The following is a 27,709-nucleotide window of genomic DNA, read 5'->3' on the forward strand; positions in this document are numbered from 1 at the left end:
TCCTCTGTGCTGTCCATATAAAAACTCATCACTCTTCTTGGAGCCTGTGCAACCTCTGCTCCTCCTCCTTGGTAGGGTGGTGGGGACAGAAAGAAGGGACAATTATGGATTGACCCAGATGAAGGGGCTCACAACCTTTTGAAGGACAGCAGCTCTGATTATGAAGCATTACTTGTCAGGGTAGAAAGCAGTAAAGGGGAATTTGGTGCTCAGTGCCTGCAACTCACCGATGCGCTTAGCAGAATTGATAGCAACAAGAAAAACTGGTTTGATAGCGAAGAGTCATAATGAACAATTGTGAAGAGGCTCAAAAGGGGCCCTCATCGAAAAAGTAGGAACCAGATTGAACTCCCTCTGTGACATATATGGAGTAGGAGGAAACATACTAGTCCAAATGTTTCAAGAGAAAGTAGCTTAGCTTAGGTAACACTTTCTCTGTTAGAGACTATCTAGCCGCAGAATCCTTACTTTAGAATTATTCCCAAGTATCAGACTGGCTTTTTGTTTCATGAGCAGCACCCCTGCAAACTGTTAGGTGGCGTAAATTGGCTCCGCATGGCATCGTCCGCGCCAGAAGCCATGTGCGGGGTGCCTATATAGGAGCTACCCAGCGTGATGACTATAGTTTCTTTTCACAAACTTTCACAGGAGCGCAGAGCCATGAAGAACTTTGAACACTAGTGTGAAAAACTAGGGCACTGAAGCGGAAAATCCCTGTCCCTAGAAATCTGTTCCCAGAGCGGGGAGGATAGGTGGGTCGGTAAGGAATATGAAGCTAGATAGAATTTCTACCAGACAAGGTGTTACAGAAGGTAAATAACTTCTTCATCTGATAGAAACGTCTAGCCTCAGATTCTTTACCTTAGAATATATAGGCAAGCAATACCTCTCCCCGGAGGAGAGTCTGTGAAACCATTTCACACCAAAAAGTCCAGCAGGACCAACCAAGCTAAGTGCCTGCCCCGAAGGACTGGACTGTCAAGGCAATAGTACTTGGTGAACATGTGCAGAGAAGCCCAGGTTGTTGCTTGGCATATATCCAGCACCGTAACTCAGCGTGCTAATGCAGTGGTCGCAGCCTTAGATATGGTGGAATGAGTACATGGGGTTGATGCTTGGCCAGTTTGTAGGAGATTTTATTGCAGAGTACAATCCATTGTGAGACAGTCGGTTTCTGCACTGCCTTTGCCTTTCTTCTCTACTGCATACCCCACGAAGAGTTGTCCATCTACCTAGAATTCTTTAGTGCGGTCAAGGTAGAACAACAACGCTCTTCTTAGGTCAAGTTGAGGGAGTTGATCCTTTTCCTTAGAGGGATGCAGCGGAGTGTAAAAGGTAGGCAGGGTGATGGATTGGCCTACACAAAAGGAAGTGAATACCTTTGGAAAGAGAAGGAAGCTCTGGTGCGAAGGACCAGCTTGTCCAGAAAGATGTTGAGGTAGGGAGGCTTAGACGACAGAGCTTGGAGCTCACTGACTCAGGTGCATGTAATGGCCACAAGGAGGGCTGTCTTGATGGTAAGAATCCTGAGAGTACAGTTGTGCAGTGGCTCAAAAGAAGTGCACACCAGAAAGGTGAATACTAGATGGCGGTCACATTGAGGAATGATGTAGGTGGGAACGTGTTAAAAACCTTTCAAAAAAACTATTTACAAAAGGAGATATGAACAGGGATGGCTGATCTGGCAACCAGGAAATGCTGAGATGTTAGAAAGCCTTTTAAGGTGCCCAAAGCAGAGCCCTACTGGGCATAGAGAAAGAATAAACAGAAAAACCTGATAAATGGGAGCAGAAAGGGGGTCAACATGATTTTCTGAACACTATGCCACAAACTGCTGCCAAGATAACATTGCAGACTTCAGGCAGAAGGTCAAAAGCTATCCTCAATCTCCATGTATGAAGGTGGAGCACTGCCAGGTTAAGGTGGAGAACCCTCACCTGCTGCTGTGACAGAAGATCCCCAAAGGAAATGCCTGAGCGGAGGATCGATGTCCTTGATCAACAGCTCGGGATACCAAACTCTCCTAGCCCGGTCTAGAGTCAAAAGGATGACTTGGGCCAGGTCGTTCCTCAGCTTCTTCAGAACTGTGGGCAGGAGTGGTATGGGCGGAAATGCATACAGGGGGCATGAGCACCATTCGGGATTTAGAGTGTCTCAGAGCGAGAGCCGCCTTGGAAACTCCAGCATGCAAAACTGCTGACATTGTGCATTCTCTGCAGTGGCGAACAGATCTGACCAAGCCTCTCCTGACTGCTGAAAGAGTCCATGCCCCACCTCCGGATAGAGATGCCATTAGTTATAGGCTTGGGATCCTCGGCTGAGTTTATCTGCTCTGGCTTTCAGAAATCCCACAGGTGTTGCCCTGTTGTTCCAGCCAGGTCTGGAGGCATGGGGCCTCTTGACAAAGGCTCCACGATGCCACCCTGCCAGGTTTGTCGCATACCATATGGCGGTGGTGTGAACACCTGCACTAGCCTTTCATTGATGGAAAATAGAAAGGATTTCAATGCCAGCCGGATCACTCAGAGCTCTTGTAGTTTGAAGTCGAGTCTGGATTCCGCCAGAGACCAAAGGCCTCTGATCTCCACCCCTCCCAGGTAGCCGCCCCATCCCAGGAGTGATGCATCTGTCACTACTGTCAGATCTTGTTGGAGAAGGGAGAGGGGTCTGCCTCTGACCCAATCACAGTGTGTTAATCACCACTGCAGATCTTTTGCAGCTCCCTCTGAGATCTGGACCATTTTGGAGAGATTCCCCCGATGCTGCACTACTGGAACTTCAGGTCCCACTGCGGAGCCCGCATATGCCAGTGGGCATCTGTCACAAGCAGGCTGAAGGTGGCCAGTCAGTCTTACAGAAACCCAGGACAGAGGCAAAAAAATCTGTATCATAGCCTGAACTCGCAATTCGGGAGGATAAACCAGAAACAACACAGTGTCCAGAATAGCTCAGATGAAAGGGAGCATCTGAGAGGGAGGCAAATGTGACTTTGACACATTAATAGTGAACCCCAGAGAGTACAGGAGGTCCACCCTAGTCTGGAGGTGGGAGACTACTGGATGGGGCGAGCCCGCCTTCAACAACCAGTCATCGAGATAGGGGAAGACTGATAACCCTGATCTCTGCAGATGAGCTGCAATCACCGGCATCACCTTGGTGAACACCCAAGAGGCGCTGGTAAGCCCAAAAGGGAGCACAGCAAATTGAAAGTGCTTGTGGTCCACCATAAACTGCTGCTAACGTCTGTGGGCAGGCAAGACAGGAATGTGGAAGTATGCATCCTGTAAGTTCAATGCTAGTCCAAGTCTCCGAGAGCAGACTAGACTTGAGCGAGCATGACCACCACTTTAAATTTCTCCTTTTTCAGGAAGAAGGGAGCAGTTCTAGGATAGGACAATGGTCTCTGTCCTATTTTGGCACCAGAAAGTAGTTGGAATAACAACCATGGCCAACTCTGGCCTCTTTAAGTACGGATAGATGGCCCTTCGTCAACCAGTCACAAGTGGGTAACATGGGTGATGGGGTAGTCATGAAGGGTAGGTAAGCAGCTACTTTGGACAATCTGGAAAAAACAGCGGTCTGACCTCCAGTAGTGCAGGTGATGGCATATCCTGTCTCCCACTGGTTGCCATGATGGTTAGAGGGCGAACCAAAAAGGTTTAAAGGCTGCCGCTGGGGTAGTGGACTGGCCCAACCTCTGGCCGCCTGACCCACAGGGTCTGGGAATGTCACGTCCTTGGCCAAACAGAGGCTGAGGAGCTTACATGCCTTGGAGACTGGGCAGGTAATGACGCAGCTGGAAGCCCCTTCCATGACCGCGATAGGCGGACTGGTTTGTCGGGGGCCATTGAAAGGTCCATGGACCTGGCTGTAGTCCTGCTATTCTTGAAGCGCTCCAGCGCTGAGCCCACCTTGTCTCCGAAGAAACAGGAGCCATCAAGGGGCGTGTCCATAAGCAACGTTTGGACAGGCCCTGAAAAGCCAGTCATTCTCAGCCAGGCGTGGTGGCGTAACGCCACGAATGAAGAAGCTGCTCTGCCTAGTGAGTCGATTGTGTCCAGCCCACATTGGATGGTTAACTTAGCTGAATTTCTACCATATGCCATAGCTTGGGAGAGTATGGCCCAGGCCTCCTCTAGAAACATGGGCAGCACATGCATAGCCAAATGCCAAAGAGAATGAGAGTAACAGCCCAAAAGGCACACAGAGTTCACGGGCCACAATGCCTGTCTCGCGGAAGAAAAATTGTCTTATCTAAGGTGTCCAGCCTCTTGAACTCACTAGTGGGTGGGCTGGTATGGAATATGCCAGAATGTATATTGGAAGAGGAGGATTGGACCGCCAAGCTCTCCGGGCTAGGATGTTGTGTGAGGAAACTGGGTCCCCTGGGGTGAGGCAATGGCCTGTTCACAGGAGCCCCTCTGCAGGGCTTGGACCAGGGTGGTACTGGTCCATCGTAATTTTAATGAGTCAGGCACCCAGTACTTAACCGAGAAGATCAGGTCTTATCGCTGGCAAGATTACTTCACTCCTCCAAGACTCTTCTGACAGTAGTTCCTTGATTCAAACGCTCAAGGAGAGGCTTCCTTTCAAGCTTTGTAATATTAGGAATTAATTCCAGCTTCGGAAACACTTGAAAACTTTTCTGTTTGTCCTATGCTAACAATTTCACCTTTCTTGCTACCCAGTAACCAAACTCCAAGACACTCTCTCAGTAATTGTGTACTATATAAGTTCATTCATTGATTCACTGGACAGCCCTCTTCTGTCAGCGATCATAAGAAGAATACAAGAAGGCAGCAGACCTAGCAGGTGAAGTACACCCAGGATTGGAATCCAGGCCTCTTCCTTGAACAGGGGAAGCAACACAGAAACGTCTTGCACATTCTGCTCTGGTACAAATGCTCAGCTGGTATCCAGTACTGCCCCTATGAACAGGAAGTGCTGAGAGGGCTCCAGGTGAGATTTGAAACACTGAGGAAAAAAAGGCAAGTCATGAAAGCAGGATTGCTATTAACCACAGGCTTGACCAAACCATCTCTCAAGTCCTTGCCTTCAGAAGCTAGTCGTCCAGGTAGGGAGAATCTTGAATCCCCTACCTCCTGGGATGGGCCACTACAACCGCCACCACCTTTGGGAAGACTCGTAGTACCATTATCCGACTGACTGTAAGGACCGCAAATTGGTAGTGAGTTGACCCCACTATAACTCGCAAGTACTCCCAGTGGGACTTCAGGATTCGTACATGGTGATAGGTGTTCTATAATCTGAGTGACACTATCCATTCTCCGAGATTAAGCACCAACTGAACCTGTTCAAGGGACAACATCTTGAACTTCTCTCTGAGGTGAAAGAAACTCCAGACCATGAGGTACAGGACTTGACGAAGACTGCTGGTCTTTCTTTGCAACAAGAAAGTTTCAGGAACACTTAATCCATGATCAATCTTCTGCTTTGACACAACCTGCACAGCTCCTTTCCGAAGCAAGCCTGCCACATCTTGCTGCAGAAGGAAGAGGTCTTTTGAGAAAGAACTGACTGGAGGCGTGTATGGGACAGATCTGGGGGGAAACTACTGTAAGGCTAGGGTAGAACTCTTATCCACATTTTGTAAGACACATTGGTCTGAAGTCCTGGTTTTCCAGGTCTGTGGAAAAAGGAAAACCCAGCCGCCCACCAATCTCAAATTCTACTAGCATGAAAAGGACCAACCAGAGGGAATTAGCACTGCTTTCCTGTGATGATGGGGGGTGGTGGGTGTTCTTGTTATTGTTGTTCTTTTTTTGTTGTTGTTGTTTTTTGTTGTTGGTGGTGGGTGTGGTGGTGGTGGGGGTGGTGTTGGTGGGTGTGTGTGTGTCTGTCTAAGTGGCTGGACATCCTCTATTTTTCCAAGCTGGGGCGTTCAAGGTTACCATGCACCTATGGCTTTCCTTGAACTTATGTAAGGCCCTCAAGGTCAGATATTTTTTTTTGCAATGTTTCACCCAGGTTTTTACTCTGGACATCTTTTGGTATCCGGTTTGTAGAAGCAGTGGCCAAATACAGTCCCAGCTACATGGGCTCTGCTTTAAAGGATAGCTCTTTCTATTTTTCAAATTATTATAACCATCAATTTAGTAGATGACTGTTCTGTGTGCACGGCCCATATGCAGCTGCACAGAAAGCAAATGTGGGAAGATAACAATGAAGGATAAGTTTGTCCCACCTCCTTTTTAAACAGAACATGCAATTAATAGAATGCACATTTTCTTAACAGCCATGGTCGCAGTACACATTCCTCCTATATTAAATGTAATGTTTGCCCAAAAAAAAAAAAAAAAAAACATCTGCAGAATGTAGTAAAGCTGTACTTACCAGTAGGAAAAATAAACTCCGATTATGTTTTTATCAATTTAGGAATATTACATATACATTGCCTGAGCTCAACTTAAGTGCATATATATTTCTCTCTCTGGGATCACAACCCATTGATGCCTTTTATTGGTTTTGACGCCCGCTATCACTTCAACGGACCAAAGTCCAAGGGACGAGAGAGGAAATCCAAGGGGGCTGCTAAATAGAAAAAGTCCTTTAGCTTTGGTAACCCTCTTTCTGGTAGATACTCTATCTGACCACAAATTTGTCACATTGTGAATTTCCCCAGGCACCAGATTTTCGGATCAACTTCCTCACCCTTCAGCATGTGCTTTCATGTGGCTCCGTGTCAAGTCTGTCCCGCCACAGATGTGATATCGGGGCCACAATATTTGTGCCACCTCCACACGCTGATGTCAGTTTCTTTCTGATCTCGCTCCGTGCTTTTGGATAGATCAGAATATGTCAGTGTGCAGCTCTCTAGATTAGTACCTTATTAGTCTGGACTAGAAGAGTCCAATCGACACAATGGGAAGCAGGTAGGTCAGTGAGGAATCTGCAGTTAGATAGAGTTTCTACCAGAAAAAACGTTACCAAAGGTAAGTAACTTCTTCTTCTGATGGGTACTTCTAACAGCATATTCCTCACCATGTGAATAGGTACCAAGTAAATACCCACCAGGTAATGGGTCTACAGAATGACTCAGACCAGGGAATCCAGCAAGACAGATCAGGCAAAATGGCCCTCACATGATGAGCAGAAGTGACCACAATGTGTAACGTTGTTTTTAGTGTCAATGATCATAGAGAACAGCTGAGCATTGGTTCAAGTGGGGCACACATAAGGAATGGGAGAACTAAGTTAAGAATCCACAACAGTGGGGAGGAGCCAAGCTCGCAACCGTCAACCTTCCTGCCTGAATTGTAAATCCTGTACTTTATCCTGCCCCGAGGAGACGCACTCAACGAAATATGGAAAGGTGAAAGGCTGCTTGCACTCACCGTTTGTCCCGGGAGCTCCTGGGTGCCGCGGATCTCGAGCTGTGCCCTTGTTTACTCTGGAGCCTCCACGGCGTGCAGGCCGGGGACTCGCCCGCGACGGTCGGCTGGAGCCGGGTATCGACGCCGACCCCCGGTGGAGGAGAGGAGTCGGCTGAAGAGGCCATTGTGCGGTTGAACCGGTGGCGACTGACCGGGCCCGGTCTGGTGGCCCGGGGGCTCAGCTGCGGGGCGCGGCCTGCCTCGGACGGGGGTTGACCGTACAGGAGGCTTGTCCCCCCCTTTGTTGTCCTGTCCGGCCATCTTGAAGCCCCTCGCCCGGATTCGGCGGGCGGCGTCCATGAGACGGTGGCACCGGCTACCCCTAGTGTCTTGGCAGCCCATCTTTCTGCACCAAGATTGCCATTAGCGGGACCCGGCGAGACTCCGCTGGGCCTTGTTTGGCGGCCAGGTCCGGGGTTGAGGAACTTAGTGTCCTTGTTGCATCGACAAAATGGCGGCCGGCGCCCTGGGTCTCGGACCGGTTGGGGGAGGCGAATCTGGTTTGTCGACCAGCACGATGGCTGAAGACTGTGGGAGTGAACCCACAATTGGCGATGTCTTCGCAGCCCTGTGTTCCTGGCGCGCGACCATGGTCTTCGACGCTGCTGTGCAAGATAAAGGTTCGGCCGCCGGGCTTATTGGGCCACCCCCATGTATGCGGCCCGACTGAGGGAGTGTGCTAACTTGTCTCTCACGGCTGTTGCAGGGAATGCAGCCGCCGTTCATCTGAGAGTTCATACGTCTGTTACCTCGAGTCTCCAGGAGGTTTTGATTGTGGCGGACGTGGGGGAGGGCCCCACGCCGGGGTCCGTCCAGGGCAGTCTGGCCGGAGTACTCAGCGGCTGTCTGACTCGAACTGCTTTGGTGGGGACCCACGGTTGTTCCGTGGGGTACACCTCCCCCCTTTGGTCGGCGGGACTGCACCTGTGCTGTTTGCTGCTCCTGACGTGGCTCTTCGTCAGTTTGGGACGCTGCCGCCATAGTTTGCATTGCTGCTCGAGACTGGGATCCCCTGCTATGCATCCTTGGCCTGCCTTGTTTCGATCCTATGTACACTCCATGTCTAACTGCTTGCTGTATTCTCCCTTATTCTGTACTAAAGTAGTGATCAGGAGAGGACAGGGGTGAGATAGGCTCGACTCGGCTGACTGCTAATTAATGTATGGAGATGAGGACTGCTCGCAGCTGAAACAGTATGACCAATTCCTCTTCATGTTCCTGATGTTTGAGTCTGTGTCGATTTCGTTTCGATGTGATTTCGAATTGTGCTAAGGCGGGGGGTGGGAGCTGAATGTTCGACTGCATATCTCCTCTCCCGCGGGTTTTTTCTTCCCCCTTTATTTCCCCTTTTGTCTGTAGCGTTCTCTTCTTACTTTCTGATTCTTCTGTATTTCGGGTTCTACTTAGGGCGACAGGCACACTGCCGGGGGGGTAGGCCGTAGCCTTCTGCAGGGGTGCAGGGTGGTGTGGGTGGGGTGGGGTCTTTATATTGTTCGTTTTTTCTTAGTTCTATGGCTCTTTTGTATCACTTTATCGAGGCGCTGTGTCCGAGCGCGTACCCCATGGGGTGTTGGCTGGCAATGTAGGACATGACTTCTTTTTGTTAATGTTAATGATAGCACTCTTACACGTCTTACTTGCCTCGTTCCTGCCTGTGGGTCCCTAGTATTGTGTGCTTTACTCACCGTGGGGCGCGTACTGTGGAGCTGCGTTCTTTCTTTATTGTTTTTCCCTTCCCTTCGTCTACCCTTCTTCTCTTTTTCCCCTTTCTTTGGGTTAGTATAGTGGATGGTTATCTTTGTATTGCTGCTCTGACTTCTTTGATTTGTACCAGCACATATTCATTGGTGACGGGTGGACGGTAGGCAGCTGTGGGTACTGATTCGAAACGGGGAAACTATGCGTTGCCTTTGCCAATTGTTGCCATTACTTCCGATTCTCACTGCTCCTTTGTACTGTCACTTTACCAACTGCCCGCCATAGGAATTCAGATGTCAACAGTTGCAATTGACCCTGCTATACTTCCTATTATATCATAAAATTAACCTTCTCTTATCCTGCTCCTAGCAGCTGTATCGGGTCCCTTCCTGTTGAATGATTGTTTGTATACTGATGAGAAACTGCTGGAGAATTTTGATTCTGATTTCGTGCGCCTATATTGTGTTGTGGCCGGCCTGATTGGTTGTAGGCCCGTATTTGTACGCTTTTACTTGCACAATAAAGGTTTTCAAAAAACTAAAAAAAAAAATAAAAAAAAGAATCCACAACAGTATTATAAAAGGTGCTGGCAGGAACATGTGAATCAGTCCTTTAAAAACACAAACATATAAAAACAGGTGATTTGAAAACAGATGCCGATCGAGTATATTTAAGGGCAGACAAATAACCTTTAACTGCTGCTACAGCAAGGCCTTCCTGGGCTTAAAAAAACACAGTATATCCGCTAGCTGTGCCTGAAAAGGCTGAATGGTGCAGGAAGAACACCATACAATAAATGTCTCACAGCAACTCGCATAAACACTTTTAGTAGAGGGACGCTTCTCTGCCAGTATAACACTAACTACTAAGGGAGGAAGATTGAAAGCAATCAACTGTCGCTGCTCAGTCTCCAAGCATAGAGGTGCAGGTTGCTGAGGTCCGGGTAGAGGACCCTCCCTACTGCTGCAAAAGGAGGCCCTCCCCCAAGTAGCAGCAGGATCAGAAGACAGACGCTCATGGCCAGAAGTTCTGGGTAACCTACTCTCCTCGCACAGGTCAGAGCCACCGGATGACTTGGGCAAAGGTAATTCCAGATCTTCTTCAGAACTCTGGGCAGGAGAAGTAGAGGTGTAGAAGAGTCTCAATGCGGGCGAAAGGTATCTCTGAGCGAGAATTACTTTGGAAATGCCAACGTACAAAAACTTGGGACACTGCACATTCTCTGCAGTGATGAAAAGATTGGAAAGCACTTTTGCCAAGGAGCATTATATGCCATTCGCTCTACTCTTGAAGAACAAACGTGTGGTGATTGGTGTGGCGGTCACACGTGGTTCTATTTATTAAATTGGAGGCATCTGCCCCGTTGTTGTTCTTCGCGCTGGAAGAAAACCAACATGCATAGATTGAAATAGGACTGGCTGTGGCGTGTTTTTTCTATACTTCTCTTTAAAAGAAATAAGGTGGTTCGCCCGACGAGCACTCAAGAAATTTAGTTGGAGACTAGCGTCCCAGTATATATATTTATCAGAAACCTTTGTTCCGTTTACTCGAAGCACGTGGCATATGAAGCGTTGAGTGCTGCTTAGTAATTAGTGAAGCTGCTCCCTGACCTACAGGAACCTGAAGATTTTATTGGATGGTTTTATTAATTTCCTGAAGAAAATGTTGGCTATATTATAAGTGCCCACCGAAACGCGTCGATGCTCAGAAAAAGGAGAAATACTTTAAGCATTAAGAGACATTAATTCTGATGTAAAACTGAATTGATCTTTTTACTGTGTATATCCTTATTTTATGATTAGGAATCAATTTTTCCTTTCTGTATTATGTCCCATTTGTGTGCTATTGAATTCGTTTTTATTGTTTTTAATATTATGTTCTGTGGAAAGATATTAGTACTGTGAACCACATTGGTTTAATTGCACCTATCTATTTTGAATAAATTGTGAAGTATATTTTTCTGTGTTTTCACATAGCCTCTTTGTTTGCTGTATGAGAGCTTATGTTGTTGTATCTAGTGATCTATCTGTGAGTGATAGCATTATAGTGAATATGCCCAAGGGGAATTTCATTTGCTGGCATATGAAAAGATTGAGCCAGGGTTCTCCCGATGCTGGAAGACACCCTATGACACCTCTGAATATAGCCACCATTCACTATTAGCTAGCGTCAGCTGAATTTATTTGCCCTTTGCAAAAACATATGGGGCTACCCAGTAACCCTAGGATCTTGGTAAGGCAATTATCAAAAACACAAATGGTTCTAAAGGGGGCGTATAACCCTAGAGTTGTACGACAATAGTAATTAACAAACCTTCCACAGATAGGTTGCGTTTAAACAAATGTATTGTTGTAGGCTTAAATAAAATGATTGGTTAGAAAAGTATCTTATACACATCAGGAACTAACACCTTCAGGACCATTTGTGTTTTTGAAAATTCATCTGTCCTGGCGTTTAAAGATCCTGTTGGGTGTTGTGCGACCAGGGAGATGCCCTAAACATTCAGCCTTTTCTAGAGATGCAAGGCCACCTTGCACAAGACACACAATCGCAGCCTGCCTTGTTTGTTGCAGTACCACATGGCTGAGGAGTTGTCTGTGAGAACTAGCACCTGTTCTCCCTTGATAGTTGGCTTTCAGTGCCAAGAGGATCACCTGTAACACCCAGAAGTTAATGTGGAGGCAAGCTTCTGCTGGAGATCAAAGTCTTCTGATCTTCACCTTTACCAGATGACCTCCCCCAAAACCAGCAATGATGCATCTGTCCCAACCATTAGCTCTGGGTATGGTAGGGAAAGCATGTCTGCCAAAGGTCCAATTGCTGTCGGACAGCAACCGCTGCAGGTCTTTAGCAGTCTCCATGACACCTGAATGGAATCCAAAAGGTTTTCCTTGGTGCTGAGGCCACTGAAACTTCCGATCTCATTAACAGCTACCTGGCGTGGTCTACAAGCAAAATGCAGAATGTCAAAAATCCTCAGAACTGTTCTCACTGATACCCAGTCAAGGGTTGAAATGTCGATCTCATAGCCCGGAAACGTCGGGGCAAGGCTCAGAAGATCAGAGTATCCAGGATGGCTCCAATTAATTGGAGCTGTAATGTAGGAATCAGGTGTGACATCTGCACGTTGATGGAAATGCGTAAAGATGTCAACAGGTCGACCAATGTTTGGAGGTTTACTATTGTTTGAGGTGAAACCGCCTTCAGTAGCAAGTCATTGAGGTATGGAAAGACTGGTATTCTCAACCCCCACAGATGGACAGCGGCCACCCCAATCACCCGAGGTGCACTGTAAGGCCGAAAGGGAGTGCTGAGAATTAGAAGTTTTTGCTGCCTACCTGAAACCTTAAGTAGCATTTGTGGGACTGCAGGCTAGGAATGTGGGTCAATGCAACCTGCCGATCCATGGCCACCATCCAGTCTCCTGGATTCAGCACAGAAAAAACTTGGGCAAGTGTGAGAATTTTGAACATATCCTTACTGGAGGAAGTTGTACAGTGGGCATAGATCTAGGATAGGGTGAAGGTCTCCATCCTTTCCAATTTCTGATGCCGGTACCCTGTCTATGGCTACCTTTGCCAAAAAACTTAAACTTCTCCTTAGAGTATCGACAAGTGGTCATCCAGAAGATTTTTTGGTGTGGGAGTCATGTCAGAGGGTTGTGTCAGAATAGGAAGGAAATGTTTTGTATTATCTAGAGCTCCCACTTGTTGGGTGTGAAGCGCTTCCACCCGGGGAGGTAAAAAGTGATGCTGCCTCCCACTGGGTGATCATGTGCTGTGGAAGGTGGCCTCAAACAGTTTTGCTACAGCTGCAGGGGCTTGGGTACATTGTTGCCCGAGGGCCTAGACACTGGTGGCCAGATCCCTGGCCTCTGCCTCAAAATGCTTTAGAGGCCTGTTACTGTTGAAGCACATTCTGACATTGTCTCTGATGATATCCCATTCCAGAGCTTTGAAAATGGACAAAACTGCCAGGCAAACTGCCGCACAGGCAGCACTAGCCCAAAAGAAAGCACTGTTGCCTTGCTGTCCTTAAAGCGCGCAAGGGTCGAGTCTGCGTTGTCTCGAAGCGAATGAGTACCGTGGAATGGCATGTCCATGAGTGACTGTTGGACATACTGAAAAATCCAGTGCTGAGAATCCAAGCATTACGTTGAAGCACTATTGTGGTTCCGATTGCTCTACGCAGGCAGTCAGTAGAGTCCAGACCTGATCTTATGGAGTACTTTGTCACATCTTGGATATTATGTATGAGGTGCTGAGGGTTCGGCAGAATATCATTTGGGACCGCTGACAAGATGTCTGTAAGCATATCCCACAATGCATGCAAGTATCTTACCAGAAAATAGCTGGTGTTGACTGATTTCAAAGCAAGGTTAGCTACGGCGGGTATTCTCTGTGTGAGTCACCATGTATTTCGACTTTCTGCCTTGGAGTGAGGGCAGAAACGCATTGGTGTTCAATCGACTTGTGAAGGCAAATACCAAGAAGCTTGCTGGTGAAGGGTGTTGGAGGAGGAAGGCAGGATACTGTTGGCAGACCTATGCCACCTCGCAATCTGCATTTTCACTGGAGGGCATGATTCTGGCTTTGCGTAGGTGTCCAACAGTGTGTTCGCGAGTGCCTTGTTCAAGGGGAAAGAGAGACTCCTGCATTGCCTGTCTTGGGTGGAGGACCTCTTAAACATTAGTTGTAACCTTAGTAGTGGGCAAAGTGAGGCCCAGGACTTCTGCCGCACAGCTAATGGCAGTTGCAGGATTATTGGCTCCCCTTTCATTCAGCATTCCGTCCATCTTTTGTTGCTGCAGCACATCCCCATCCAGCACTCGCATTTGTTGTGTGGGCTGTTGCAGCTAAAATGGTATAGGTGTTGAGTCCTAAGCCAAGGGTTACCTCGAAGTGAGTTCAAGTAGCACAATCTGTGCCAAAGATGTATCTGCTGACAGCAAACCAACTGCAGGCCATGTGGGGTCCTTAGGGACCGAAGTCAAGTCAAATTCCACAACTGCCTTGAAGCACCGGTAGATACAGTATCTAACTGCAAATTCCTTACTTTTGAATTTCCCTGGGGTTAGACTGGATCCGGAAGGTGGCCTCAGTCTGCTCTGTGTGTCGTCATTGGCTCCAGCAGTGACGTCTGCGCCACCTATATAGGCACCACCTATATAGGCGCCACCGTGGCACAGTGACATTAGTTATTTTATTTCCACACAAGTAAAGCACTGATCCATGAAGAGAGCTGCCTTTTGTCATTTTGCAAAGCCATGCAGCCAGGGAAGTTGGGTTGAATAGGGTTGAAATAGGTTCGGGGGTTGAAGGCAGAGTTAAGGAGGTATGAACGTACCCAGGGCGTATCATGGTTCTAAATGTTTGGAGTGGCAGGACGTAAGGGTGCCGTGTTTAGACTTTTTTGCTGTTTTTGACTTTTTGGACTTATTTGAATATTGCAATTTCGTTGACGAACACTCATGAAATCCGCCTCTGGACCAAGAGCACGTCTGCATCTTCGATTGGAACGTCTTCCAGCTATATTCCGCAACGAGGTTCCGGATGGCCTTCGGCTTCATCTTGGTGTATTTGTGACACAGAATTGTGGGGGTTCATCATCTACATCTGTTTGAGGCAATCCTTACACGGTATGAACCCCGTCACCTTAAGAGGAGACGTCCCTAGCAAACTAGAAACATTTTGAGAAGAAATCTGTCAGTAAGACAGACTCGAGGGAGTAGCTTCAGATTCGCATCTGGAAGCCCAAAAAGAAAGGAACATAAGAGCGTGAAGGTGGCACAGATATAGGGGCTCAGACATCACATCATCGCGGAACCACACAACGCCACCTACGAATGCACGAGGGAGTTGCTATGAATTATTTTTAGATTCAGTCTGGACCCTGGGGAAATTCACAAGGGGAGGAACCTGCAGTTCGAATTATCCATCAGAAGGAAATGTGTTTGCATACAAACCTGTATACATTTTCCTCTTCAGAGAAGACGCCCGGCAGACCCAGCGGAGCAAGTGTCTGCAGAATGCCTTTTTGCCTACATCATGCTCAGGAGAGCAGCTATCCTTCAAAGCCAGCTTGGAAGGCCTGGGGAGAGAATAGTAAACAGCCGAGACAAGGATTCATGATTTTAGGTGCATACGACTTTGGGTGGAATTCCTGTAACCAGGACAAGATTTGCAATCATTTGCTGCAAAAATGAGAGAGGGAAGCCTGTGGATTATATTAGGACTATGAAGGAGTCCAACAACTGTCTTGTTTAGCCTTTAACATACCCTGCTCGACCCACTTCTGGGAGTAACTCTGAATGGATCTGAAGAGGATTCAAAACTTCTCTGCATACTATGTTGAAGTCATGCCTGTGAATTGTACAAAGTTGTGAACAGCTCTGTCTTTAACGTCTGCATTCTGGCATTTTGCTCCAGAACTGGTAGTGACATTTTCTTCCTAATCCACAGGGCTGAAGGTCATGCTGGAAAATCCTAGTTCTGCCAATCGAGTTTCCATCCTATGATAAAAGGATGCAAACGATCCTGAGACGGAGTAAGTTGTTCCAGGTTGGAAGAACTCTAAGCAAGAGCTTGACAAAGGAAGTGGCGATCCCCCTGGGAAAGGTGCCACCTTATTGTCCAAAGGAATTATCAGTACCCCGCCCATGCTGACCTAGACCGTGTGCTCCCATCGCTCCTGCTTCCACATCCTGGTAATGAACCTCACGTCTCCTGTGGGATGGGAGTACTTTTACTCTGCATGCACATCAAGATGGTAGCACAAAAGGAAGCATAGGCATGAACCAAATTTCAGTTCCTCCGAAAAAAGAGAGATTATGTGGTACATTAGCTAAAAAGGAAGGGTCGTAATACAACATGCATGGGTTAAAGTCAGTGTGTCATAACATAAGGTTTCCAAGCATGAGGAAGAGAATGAAAAACGGACGAGAACAGCAAAATATGAATGAAAAATGATCTGACGTCTGTGCGTACAAGGGTACTTAGTGTGAGAAAAGCAAGAAGCAATTGAAAGTAAACTGGCAAGGGTACACACACGGGATATGCACACGTATGACACATTCAGGACTGGTACAATGTATGCAAGTCTTGGATCTATCATTTACAGGCGTAGCTCCTGGTCCTCCTCCTAAGGAGGCCGGTGTCCTCTATCTAAGACACCACGCACATCACTTCCAGCGCAGACAATGCCTTGTGGAGCCGAATGACGCCACCTAAAGGCACGCAGAGGTCCTGCTCACCAAACGTTTACGGATCCAGTCAGACGCTGGGGAATATTCTAAGGTAAGGAATCAGTGGCTAGAAGTCTCTATCAGATAGAAACGAATTCAGTATCAGAAACTGCATTGCTGCATTGAGGACTAACTGATCAATAAATGTTTGTAAACCATAGAGGTTTAAATAGCGAAATGTACAGAAATAACAGGATAGCAACATGACATCTTGTACCAGTATGCCCTCAGGCTCAAACAGTACTATATAAACATCACCCTTTGTAATGCAAAGCCATTGCAAATGCAAATGTCCGTGCATTCGAGTTATATGGACATATAATATCAGGAGTAGTGAAATAGGGAAGGAGTGATTAGCATCGTTTATGGTTACCCCCATTTCCGGTGCAGTGTTTTTACCAATCAGACTACTAGACGATATGATGAAAAGAAACGTTTTCACGAGATTTCATGAACCGTCTAGAATGCTCCCAGGTTTCCCACTCAAGCCACGCGGGCTCACTCGGGTCCTTCGTTGTGGAGACAAACACAAGAGAATCGGGGAAGACGGAAAAAAGAAAAACTGGTGCTAAAACGAAGAAGTTTGTCCTACTTAAAGTAGACACGATGAAGAGCTCCCTCAGGACCTATATTTCTTTCATCAATGTAGAATTGAATTCAGCATGGGCTTAATGACAATATCATGACATCAACAAAACTAATAAATAAACAATTATGATAAAATCAATTTTATCTTATCTATCATTGAAGATATATGTATCAAAAAATTAATGTATTGCATTTATTCTTGAGTTTCTTGTAATAATTTTGTTGACATATGCATATTTATACAAAAAGTGTTTTATAAAAAAGGAGAAAAAAGTGAAGACATTTTTTGATACACATATCTTCAATGATAAAAAAAGAAGTTAAATAAACAATTATGATAAAATCAATGTTATCTTCTTAGTTTTGTTGATGTCATCACATTGTCATTAAGCCCATGCTGAATTAAATTCTACATTGATGAGAGAAACATAGGACCTGAGCGAGCTCTTCCTCCTGTGTTGTGTTCTTCCCCTCTTCTCCCTGACCTCATATTATCTCCTTTAAAAGGGGGGGGGGGGTCCTTCTTTTCTGCATAAACCTACTTAAAGTAGAAACATCAGAAGTCAGAGACAGCAGTATTTCATGATACTCGAGAATGAGACAGAGGTGCAGGCTGTACTCACCACCTGCATGGCGGAGCTCCTGGGAGGGTGCGGCTCGATCAGCAGCTGGGATGGAGTCTGTCCAAAGCTTCGGATTTGAGCCTCGACAGCCTGAAAAAGACAGCAGCAGGTTTGCATGTTACGGGGTGTTAATTACGGGCAATAGAACCATAACTGTCATCGGAAAACGTCAATTCACACTTCTGGCAAGTTTCACACTGAAAGTGAACCCTGAGTGTGCACCAGGGGGCTAAGAGCTTGGCACCAGTACTGAGGGTGAGGTCACTGTGCACTGCGGATGCTATTCCATGAGAAACGCCGTCTAAACCTCCCAGTCCTGACTCCTGTCCGGTGATACTAAACAGAAACGAGGCAGCACGGTCAGAAATCCTCCTCTGCGGGCCTTCCGGCAATGCCTGCCGAGGACAGACACAAACCTTCCCACATGAACACTAGCTCTGTCATTTTAGAAGGCGGTGCCTCAATTTCTTGAAGGCTTAATTTCTTTCTCATAGAACAGTAAATAAAAGCAATCAGTGTTTCAATTAATAACAACAAATGTATTTCCAAACTTGAAAATGCAAGAAAACGCACACAGCAAACACTCTCTGGCGCAGTGGTGTCTCGGTTAACACAACAAGGATGCAATGCTAACGAAAGAGCTGCCCAGCCTTCTCATTTGCTCCAGTGCAATTGTCAGCAAAGAATGACTTGGAAAATCATCCAATCTTCCCTCTCCACAGTCCAACAACCAACACAGCCTGTAGCCATTCTGTAAAAGTACTGTATCTAACAATTATTACCGGCCCTTAAAATGTGAACGTGTTTTGTGTGTGTTTATAAGGGTTTAAGAGTCTAGATCTGTTGGAACATTCTTGCCTGTTACTTTCTCAGAGACATTTTTAAAGCTGGGCCTCATGAATTCAAGACCTGTAGTACTGCAAAGATTATTATAAACTGCAAAAAAAACTCTCCCTGGGAGGTTTGTGTGTAACAAAGTAGTATGTATCGACTATAGTTATCGGCAAGTTTCACTTTATACATGAAATGTAAATTTTTTATTGTTCTCAAACACTTCGTTAGAATTTCACCAATGGCATGAAACGAGACACTTTTTAGTTCATTTCAACTTGGCTCTTGGCTTTAAATTTAATGCAGATTGGTTAAGAGGGCTCCGTTATTTGGAGCAATTCAAATATTGCATTCGCCTTTCGAATTTTTAGTGTCTGCTACAGCAAAAACTGCTGAAAATAAATACTCCAAATTTATTAGGCTGCATTTAATTTTGGTTTATCGTAAATGCGTTAAGTAGTTTGAGATATTTGCGTTATAAAAGGTTTCAGGTGGGCTACGAATGTTTAAACTTATCTGAACTGTTTGTTCACCAACCATGCGCTAACCAGATTAAAATATAAAATGAATCCTATTGGCCGAGCGATCATTAGATCACGCTTCGCTTTTCGAGATTTGAACACTGTTCACAAAAATGGGGCCATTTCTACTTGCAAGCAGATTATGGTAAATTAAGATGTGGAAAAATAATCCTTAATGAGAGGTACACAGACTAAGCATGGTCCACCACACTGACATTTTGGTGGTAGTGGTTCACCAACCTAAAAATAGCAATATTGATATAAGTTCTGATCGTAGAGCACGAAGAAAGGATGCACAAACAGAACATACCCACCAGACTTGCAGACTGGCCACGTCGGAAGGGGGACTGGAAAGAAAGGAGGGTAGATTGTCAGAGCTTCCCGGCCATGTCCAATAACTAGGAAGTGTCACTCATGCTACCTTCAGTCTTGCCCAAGGCGTCGAGGGATGTGAACCCTAATTTGTACGGGGGCAGAACTGGTGTGTCCTTTGTTCACCAAACCCCCAGCTCGGCCAAAGGCTGATGGGTGGTGTTCATTCAACACCAGCAAAGGGTTGGGATGAGTTGGACCACCACCACCCTGGCCAAGGGGGAAGAGGGAATTCAAAGTAGGGACCTCGGGCATTTAACAGTAGCCCACTTCCATGAGAAAAATGAGGGCTAAAGTGGGCCAACACATCTCACAGCTATTCCGCTTCACTGTTTGCAAAATGTGAAGAATGCAATGGCAATGCTTTCGGTGGTCCAGACCTCTTTCAACCTAATTTTTAGGGGTGAAGCAGGCAGTGAGAAAGCTCATAGCTCTCATTCTACCGTTTTAGCAAATGATTTTGATCTCTCTTGCCTTGTGTCGTGGAGGGTGGTGGGTCAACTTTCTCTGGCCTTGGGGTGGGTGAGTTAATTAAATAATGACAAAATATAATAAGAGATCCCTGACGTACCCAAAGTGTAGTGGGCCCATTGCCACCGCAATCCTTTGGCAACGTGCTGATGTGTAGAAAGAAATGCACACCCAGCACTTGGGCATGAAAAGTAGCAGATACTGCCACCGCTTTTGGCGAAAGCACGATAGAGAAGTCAACAACCTCTACCTCAACCACTGGAGTTAAAGACCCCAAATCAATCACTGCTGCTGGGCAAGGTGTCGGGTGTCAAAACACTCATATCTTTGCACCTTTTTATTTAAATTTCTCCTGATGTTTGCGAATCTCACTAAATATATATCTTTTTTTAAATAGCGAGCCCTTGGTTAAAACGGATGGGGCTTAAAGCACAAGTTACTTACCTTCGGTAACGATATATCTGTAAGAAACAGTAGTTAGTATTAGATTTCTTACCTTAGAATATCCCCAGGCGTCAGACTGAATCCGGAAAATTTTGCGTAGCAGTACCCCTGCACGTCGGTAGGCGTCGTCTGCGGCTCCGCGTCTGTCGTCGGCGTCGTTGGTGCCGGGTCGACGGAGTACTTAGACGCCGCCCTCGCGCGCTGACGTCAGTTCTTATACATAGTTTTTCTGCACCAGAAACGCAGAGCCATGATAAAAACCAAAACAGGTGCCATGAAACTAGGGTCCTGACAGAGGATGACCGTAACCCTAGATATCGGTTCGCAGAACGGGGAGGATGGATGGGGCGGTAAGGAATCTAATACTAACTACTGTTTCTTACAGATATATCGTTACCGAAGGTAAGTAACTTGTGCATCTGAAAAAAACAGGTTAGTATTAGATTCCTTACCTTAGAATAGATACACCAGCAATACCAACCCCGGTGGTGGGTCTGCAAACCAATGATCACACCAGAAAGTCCTGGAGAACGGAGCGGCCGAAAAAGCCAGCTCTCTGGACTTGGCTGTCCAGGCAGTAGTGTCTTGCAAACGTGTGCAGCGAGGCCCACGTAGCTGCATGACAGATGTCCTGCAAGGGGACTCCCCGACCCAGGGCAGTAGTAGCCACCGTGGCCCGAGTGGAATGGGCCCTCAACAGAGGCTCCTTTTTAGCCAAAGAGTAGCATACCTTGATGCACAACACGACCCACCAAGAGAGGGTCCGCATGTGCACCGCCCGACCTTTCTTAGCGCCCACGTAACCAACAGAGTTGGTCATCCACCCGGAAATGGTGTGTGCGATCCAAATAGAATATGAGCGCACGTTTTGGGTCCAGACGGTGGACCCTCTCTTCCTCTTTCGAGGGAGGAGGAAAGAAGTTGGGCAAGGTGATGGACTGCCTGATGTGGAATTCTGTGACTACCTTGGGCAGGAAAGAGGGTCGCGTCCGCAACACAACTTTGTCCGGATGGACAGAAAGGAAAGGAGGTTTAGAGGAAAGAGCCTGGAGCTCACTTACCCTCCTGGCAGTGGTGATAGCAACCAGGAATGAAGTCTTGAGAGTAAGGAGACGAAGAGGACAGTTATGAAGTGGCTCGAAAGGAGCGCACATCAGATAAGTCAGAACAAGGTTCAAGTCCCACTAAGGCATCACGAAAGGAACAGGAGGAAAATTGAGTGATGCCCTTTAAAAACCTATTTACAACTGGGGACTTGAACAAAGAGGGCTGATCAGGGAGCCTTAACCTCAGGCGCGCTAGCGGAATTCCGCTCCTGCGCTGAGATTTTTCAAATCGCACTTTGCGTGACGAGCTGGGCTCGTCATCAGCGTGCGAGCGGGCTACGCCATGACGAGCCCAGCTCGTCATCAGCCTCGAAGGGGTTAGGAAGCCGTAAATAGCAGAGAGGTAGCCCTGGATAGTGCCCAGAGCAGAGCCCTGCTGGGCAAGAGAAAGAAGAAAGAGGAGAACCTCTGAAAGAGGGGCAGAAAGGAGATCCACAGCCTTTGCTGTGTACCATGCCACAAATTTGTTCCACCTGCAGGCGTATACCGATTTTGTGGCGGGACGCCTGGTTGCCAGAATGACATTACAGACTTCAGGAGGCAAGTCAAATGGCCTCAACTGCCGCCGCTCAATCCCTTTGTTTGAACTCTTTATGCCCTAAGACTTTGGACACCCGATTTGCAAATATGAAAGCAATGTAAGACAGAGAAATACAGGACATTAATGTGAACTGACAAGCTGGCTAGGAATGTTCAAAGGGGCAACTGTTAAAATGTAAAACGATAACATGAACATTGCCGGCGCCATCTTACTTAACATAGGCCTCTGCGAGCGCGGAAGCGGCAACCATTTTAGATACCGCGGCCATTTCGTACACTGCTGATCACCTGTGTGTCACCCTGACCTCGCTATCATCCCCCGCGCGCTGATTAAACCCATGCACACATGCCAGGGTCGTAAAACCTCCTCAGCGCGACCATGCCCCGGAGTCACTTCCTGTGCCAAACCCACTTGTCCTTTCATCCTTCGTGCACGGACAGGCCCCTTTGATAACCTCCTCCACTGCACCTGGCTACTCGATCCGGTCCCAGGCACTAACCGACCCCTGCGGACATAGTTTATTACCCACATATGGCAGAACTTGCCTCACCAACAAAGGGGCCGGAATTAATCAGTGACACGACCCCTTAGATCTGACCGATCCCACATATTTTAGATCCTGCCAGAATGTCCAGCTGTGCAATAGCGATCATCTGCTAAGATCAGGGTGGGGGACGATTGCTGCTGGGTTTGTGTGAGAACTAGCTGGAGGCGGGGATTCCAAGGATGTTTGAATATGCAATAAACTGGTGCAAGGAATGTTTGACCATGCAATAAACTAACGTAAAAATTTATAAGAAGCGGTGCCGCAGAGAGGTAGTTAGAGCACCTCCTGAAGACATTCTGTGTGTCTGAATTGACGTGTTGTCCTCTCCTCTGGAGCAATAAACCTGTTCCTTGCCTTCCAGTTCCCAGCGCCTGCCTCTTTATTTGATAGGTAACAACAAAGTGAATTAGAGGCGGCTTGCGCCGAGCAGCTTTGGTATTTAAAAGAGAGTTGCTGCTTTTTCACAGCGCCACGTCAGAGTTCAGTCGCCATTCGTGATCCATCATGCACCTACTGCTGAGTTTGTCCGCCCTGGCGTTCAGGGAACCTGCCAGGTGTTGAACCACCAGGGTCACGCCCTGATGTTCCAGCCACTTCCAGAGGCGCAGAGCCTTCTGGCATAGGGTCCACGACCCCACCCGCCCTCTTTGTTGCAGTACCACATGACGGTGGTGTTGTCCGTAAACACCTGCACTACACTCCCCCGAACAGAGGGGAGAAATGCCTTCAGTGCAAGCCGGATCGCCCGCAGCTCCAGAAGGTTGATGTGGAGCCGGGACTCCGCTGGAGACCAGAGGCCTCTGATCTTCGCCTCTCCCATGTGGCCCCCCCAGCCCTGGAGGGACGCGTCCGTCACAACTACGTGCTGCGGTTAGGGTAGGGAGAGGGATCTGCCGCTGACCCAATCCCGGTCCGTGAGCCACCACTGCAACGGTCTTGCAGTGCCCTCCAAGATCAAGACATGGTCAGACAAGTTGCCCTGATGCTGGGCCCACTGAAACTTCAGGTCCCACTGCAGAGCCCGCATCCGCCAGCTGGCGTGATGCACCAGAAGGATGCAGGAGGCCATCAGCCCCAGCGCCAACCTGACCGAGACTCAGGATAACGGCTGAAAGATTGGAACCAGAGCCTGAATATCCCGGACCCGCTGTTAGGGAGGATAAACCCGAAACTGCGCCGAGTCTAGAACCGCTCCGTTGAAGAGGAGCTTCTGAGAGGGACACAGGTGTGACTTGGGCACATTGATGGAGAACCCCAGCAGGTGCAGGAGGTCGGCCGTAGTCAGGTGGTGGCTGACGACTGTCTGGGGCGAGCCTGCCTTCAACAACCAGTCGTCAAGGTAGGGGAAGACTGAAATCCCTAACCTGCGCAGATGAGCTACGACCACCGCCATCACTTTCGTGAACACCCGTGGGGCGCTTGTAAGGCCGAAGGGGAGCACGGTAAACGGAAAGTGCTCGTGGCCTACCGTGAACCGCAGGTAACGCGGGTGGGCCGGCAGGACGGGGATGTGAAAATAAGCGTCCTGCAAGTCCAACACTACCATCCAGTCTCCCGGGTCCAGGGCAGCTAAGACCTGAGCCAAAGTGAGCATCTTGAACTTCTCCTTCCGGAGGAAGCCGTTAACGTTCTGCAGGTCCAAGATAGGGCGTAGGCCCCCTTTGCCCTTCTTAAGAACCAGAAAGTAGTGGGAGTAACAACCACACTCTACTTTTGGTCCCGGAACGCGCTCGATGGCCCACTTGACCAAGAGGGCCGTAACTTCCTCTCGCAGAAGATTCAAGTGATCCCCCGACACGTGGTTGTACTGCGGTGGCATGGCTGGAGGGGTCGCCTCGAAGGGGAGGGAGTAGCCCCTTCGGACGATTTGCAGCAACCACCTGTCCGAAGTGATGTTGTGCCAGTGAAGGAGGTGATGGCAAACCATCACTGGCGTCATGTGGGCCTGAAAGCTCGGACTAGGAAGACTTTGAGGCGGATGCTGCTGGGGTGGATGTGGACTGGCCTCGCCGTTGTCCCCGGGCACCGCCACGGCGGTTACCACGTCCGCCACCGCGCTGGATGGTAGTCTGCGGCCCGTGGCTGGCAGGATGGGTGGGGGCACCCCTTCCTTGGCCACGAAAGGAGCGAAAGGCAGCAGGTTGCTGGCGTGGGCCGAAAGGCCCAAGGACTTGTCCGTAGCCCTGGAGTCCTTAAAGCGATCAAGCAAACTGTCTGCCTTGTCACCATAGAGGCAACGTCCATCAAACGGCATGTCCATAAAAGGTGTTTTGGACATCAGCCGAAAAGTTGGTGGACCTCAGCCAGGCGTGGCGACAAATAGCCACCGTCGTTGCCATCGCTCGACCTAGCGAGTCCGTTGTATCCAGTCCACACCGGATGGAATACCGTGCCGCATCTCGACCCTCCTCGACGGCACCCGGCCCGCTTGGGGACCCAGTTAGGGCCGCTTTGTCCGAAGGTGCCGCGGAACCCGACGAAGGAGTGAGCGACCTCATGGCCATGAGGAAGGCCTCGATCTACTCCAGCGTCTCGTTCTGCCCAGGGACCGGCGGGTATGGAGCAGGCCGCGACGCCTGCGGCTCCAGCGGAGCCGCATGGGTGTTGTCACACGATCCCCCGGCCACGTCACGCGAGCGTCGTGAGGTTCAGTGAATTCTGAACCCGTTTTATAAATGTCATGGTTTCGTTACGAATTTGATAGTAGCGAACCGTAACTAGTGAGTTTGGCAAGTACGAGTGATTTCGTCATGTTAGACCGATGGATTCACTATGTATTTGGGGATTTCGTTCCGAACCATGGGTTCCATTTTGTGCATGGCAGCCATTTTGTGGTTGCCCTCACATAGGCCGATGACTGCGGCCGAACGAGTCCTTAGTACACCCAAGCTTGAGTTTGTGCTGACTTTTGGATGAACCGAGTGAACTGACCTTGTTGCCTGAAGCCGACCATGCTAAGCCAGTTCCTTGCCCGATAGCTGATCAAGATTGAGGATCAGAGCACAGGACAATGTAAAGTTTGGTATGCACACACACCTTTATCCTGCTTCTGCTCTATTTCTGTTCCTTCCTTTAGGGCCTCGTTATGACTTGGGTTGTGGTCCTTTTATTATAGGTTTGTCCGGCTTGTGTAAGAAAGAATGTTGGGCTTTCCTATATAATTAATGGTGGGCCGGACAACTGAAAAGTGGGTTTGTCGTCATGTGATACCTTTTGTAATAATACCTGTGATTGGACAAATTGTAAATAGTGGGAGTTTGTCCAGAATGTGATTTTTGGCATAAAAGAGGATGACTTGCCTTACGAATTGGAGCAGTCTCCTACGAATATACCTATGTTGTACTTCATGGACTTCTGTTTATGGCTGCAGCCAATAAACTCGATCTTTGACGCCACCGAGAAGTATCCCGTGTCTCTGTATTCTAAGACAGGTGAACCCGAAGACTTTGGGCGTGCCCCTGGCGCCGCTGGGTTCTAAAACCCGGTTCTTCAGTCGGGGGGGGGGGGGGGGGGGGGAGTCAGAAGAGCGATGTCGCCTCTTCGACTTCTTGTGCCTCTTACCTGAGGACTTGGAGCCCGAGGAATGGTGTAGACTCCCGGAGCTATGATGACTCTGGCCCCGTGACCGGACCCTCGACCTCCTTCCGGACTGGGACCTCGAACGGCACAGGGCCGACTGCCGGAGCTTGAGGCGCTTGCGGGACCGCTCCAGCCTAGCCTTCGACATCAAGGCCCGGCAGTCAGGGCACGACTTGTCATCGTGGTCGGGCCCCAGGCAATGCCGACACCGGCGATGGGGGTCGGGAACCGACATCAATCGGTTGCCGTCGACGCAGGGTTTGAACCCGGGCATCCCTACCGGCACCGTCTGAATCGTTCAACTCGAAAAACAGATCAGAAAGATCCAAAAAGTTTAGTCAAAAATTGACTAAAGGGTACCACTTTCTCCGGACCTGAGCTTGCTGGCTCGGAAAAAAGAAGAACTGACGTCAGCGCACGAGGGCGTCGTCTACGTACTCCGACGACGTCATCCTGGCGCCAACGACGGACGCGGAGCCGCAGACGACGCTTACCGACACGCAGGGGTACTGCTACGCAAAATTTTCCGGATCCAGTCTGACGCCTGGGGATATTCTAAGGTAAGGAATCTAATACTAACCTGTTTCTTTCAGATAAAAAAAGCACCCACACTCTTTGGGAAGGTGTTGGACAAAGGTCATGTGTGCTGTGTACCACAACATTTTATTTTCATTATCACGGAAGTGTTTCTATAGCAAAAATGCTATTTCATTGAAAACGCCCACATGGGAGGGGGAGCCAGCCTGAAGATAGATGGGGGCTCCGTAACTCACTTCCGAGTCCTAGGACTCTGAAAGGGGGGATCCAGCCTCACCCAGATTAGTGGGAGTGGCTGCCACCGGAGATGGTTCTACATGAAACGAGTCCCCACTGGCTGCTGGGATAATAGATGCTGCTGCCCCATTTGGCTATGAAGTTTCAGCACCTCGACCACCGGACCCCCTTTGGAGAGCCCTAGGATCAACAGAGCCCGCAGATCTACAGCATCAAGACGCCACTCTGAGCTCACTTGCAACACCTCAGGCATAGTGGCCCTAGCGGGGCCAACGCCTCCCACACACTCGACAATTCTCGCTCTGGTGCCTACTCGATTCACGGGTTCACACTCTGCGACTCTGGGCAATAGCTTGCTTAATCTCCACAACGGCCCCTCGCGGCGGGATGCCTGGCTTTCACCTTGCGGATACCCTGCCGGGGTTATCTCACAGGGGAATACCAGGACGAGTTCCCTAAGCAAGCGCTTAGAAACCGCTTGGTGATTTGCGCAATATAAATTCCTGTACATTTACATTTACTATTGAGCTGGGCAGCTGGGCAGCTGGTCCGTTCTCAGACGACAAGACTGCCCCATGGGCTTGACACCTTGCAGTGAAGTAGGTCTACGGGGTAATCCTGCCTCAGCACCGCACTGTACCGCACCCAGGGGGACCAGACAGTGCTGACGCGAGCGTCCACAGTGAGGGCCCGCCAACCTGTTCAGACCAGCCTGACCTCTGGGAAGGACAGCTCAAACAGGAAAATGGGAGCCCTATGAAGCATCATCTGTAACACTCACCCTGCTTTACTTCTCTGCCTACTGCTTGGGGATGATGCTACAGGCGCAGGATTATCCGCTACCTCATGGATGATGCCGGATAAATCCTCTTGACCTGCTTGGCAGTATACAACTGGGGGCCCTGCATGTCCTGCCGGCCATGTGATTTCCTGGCTCCTTCAGGTACTTTACCATTGTCCACGCTCCCTATAGCCCT

The 27,709-nt window shown here is 48.5% G+C and overlaps 1 protein-coding gene across 1 annotated transcript in view; it reads right to left on the minus strand.

The window, feature by feature from the left end:
• LRBA (LPS responsive beige-like anchor protein) overlaps window positions 1-27,709 on the minus strand; it is a 2,444,222-nt gene that overhangs the window by 343,326 nt on the left and 2,073,187 nt on the right. The window contains exon 49 of the mRNA XM_086962285.1: window positions 17,547-17,636. Within this exon, the coding sequence (XP_086818411.1) occupies window positions 17,547-17,636 (90 nt within the window). The remainder of the gene's footprint in view (window positions 1-17,546; window positions 17,637-27,709) is intronic.

The sequence above is a fragment of the Lissotriton vulgaris genome, chromosome 3_1 (genome assembly GCF_964263255.1).
Source record: "Lissotriton vulgaris chromosome 3_1, aLisVul1.2, whole genome shotgun sequence".
Taxonomy (NCBI): Eukaryota; Metazoa; Chordata; class Amphibia; order Caudata; family Salamandridae; genus Lissotriton; species Lissotriton vulgaris.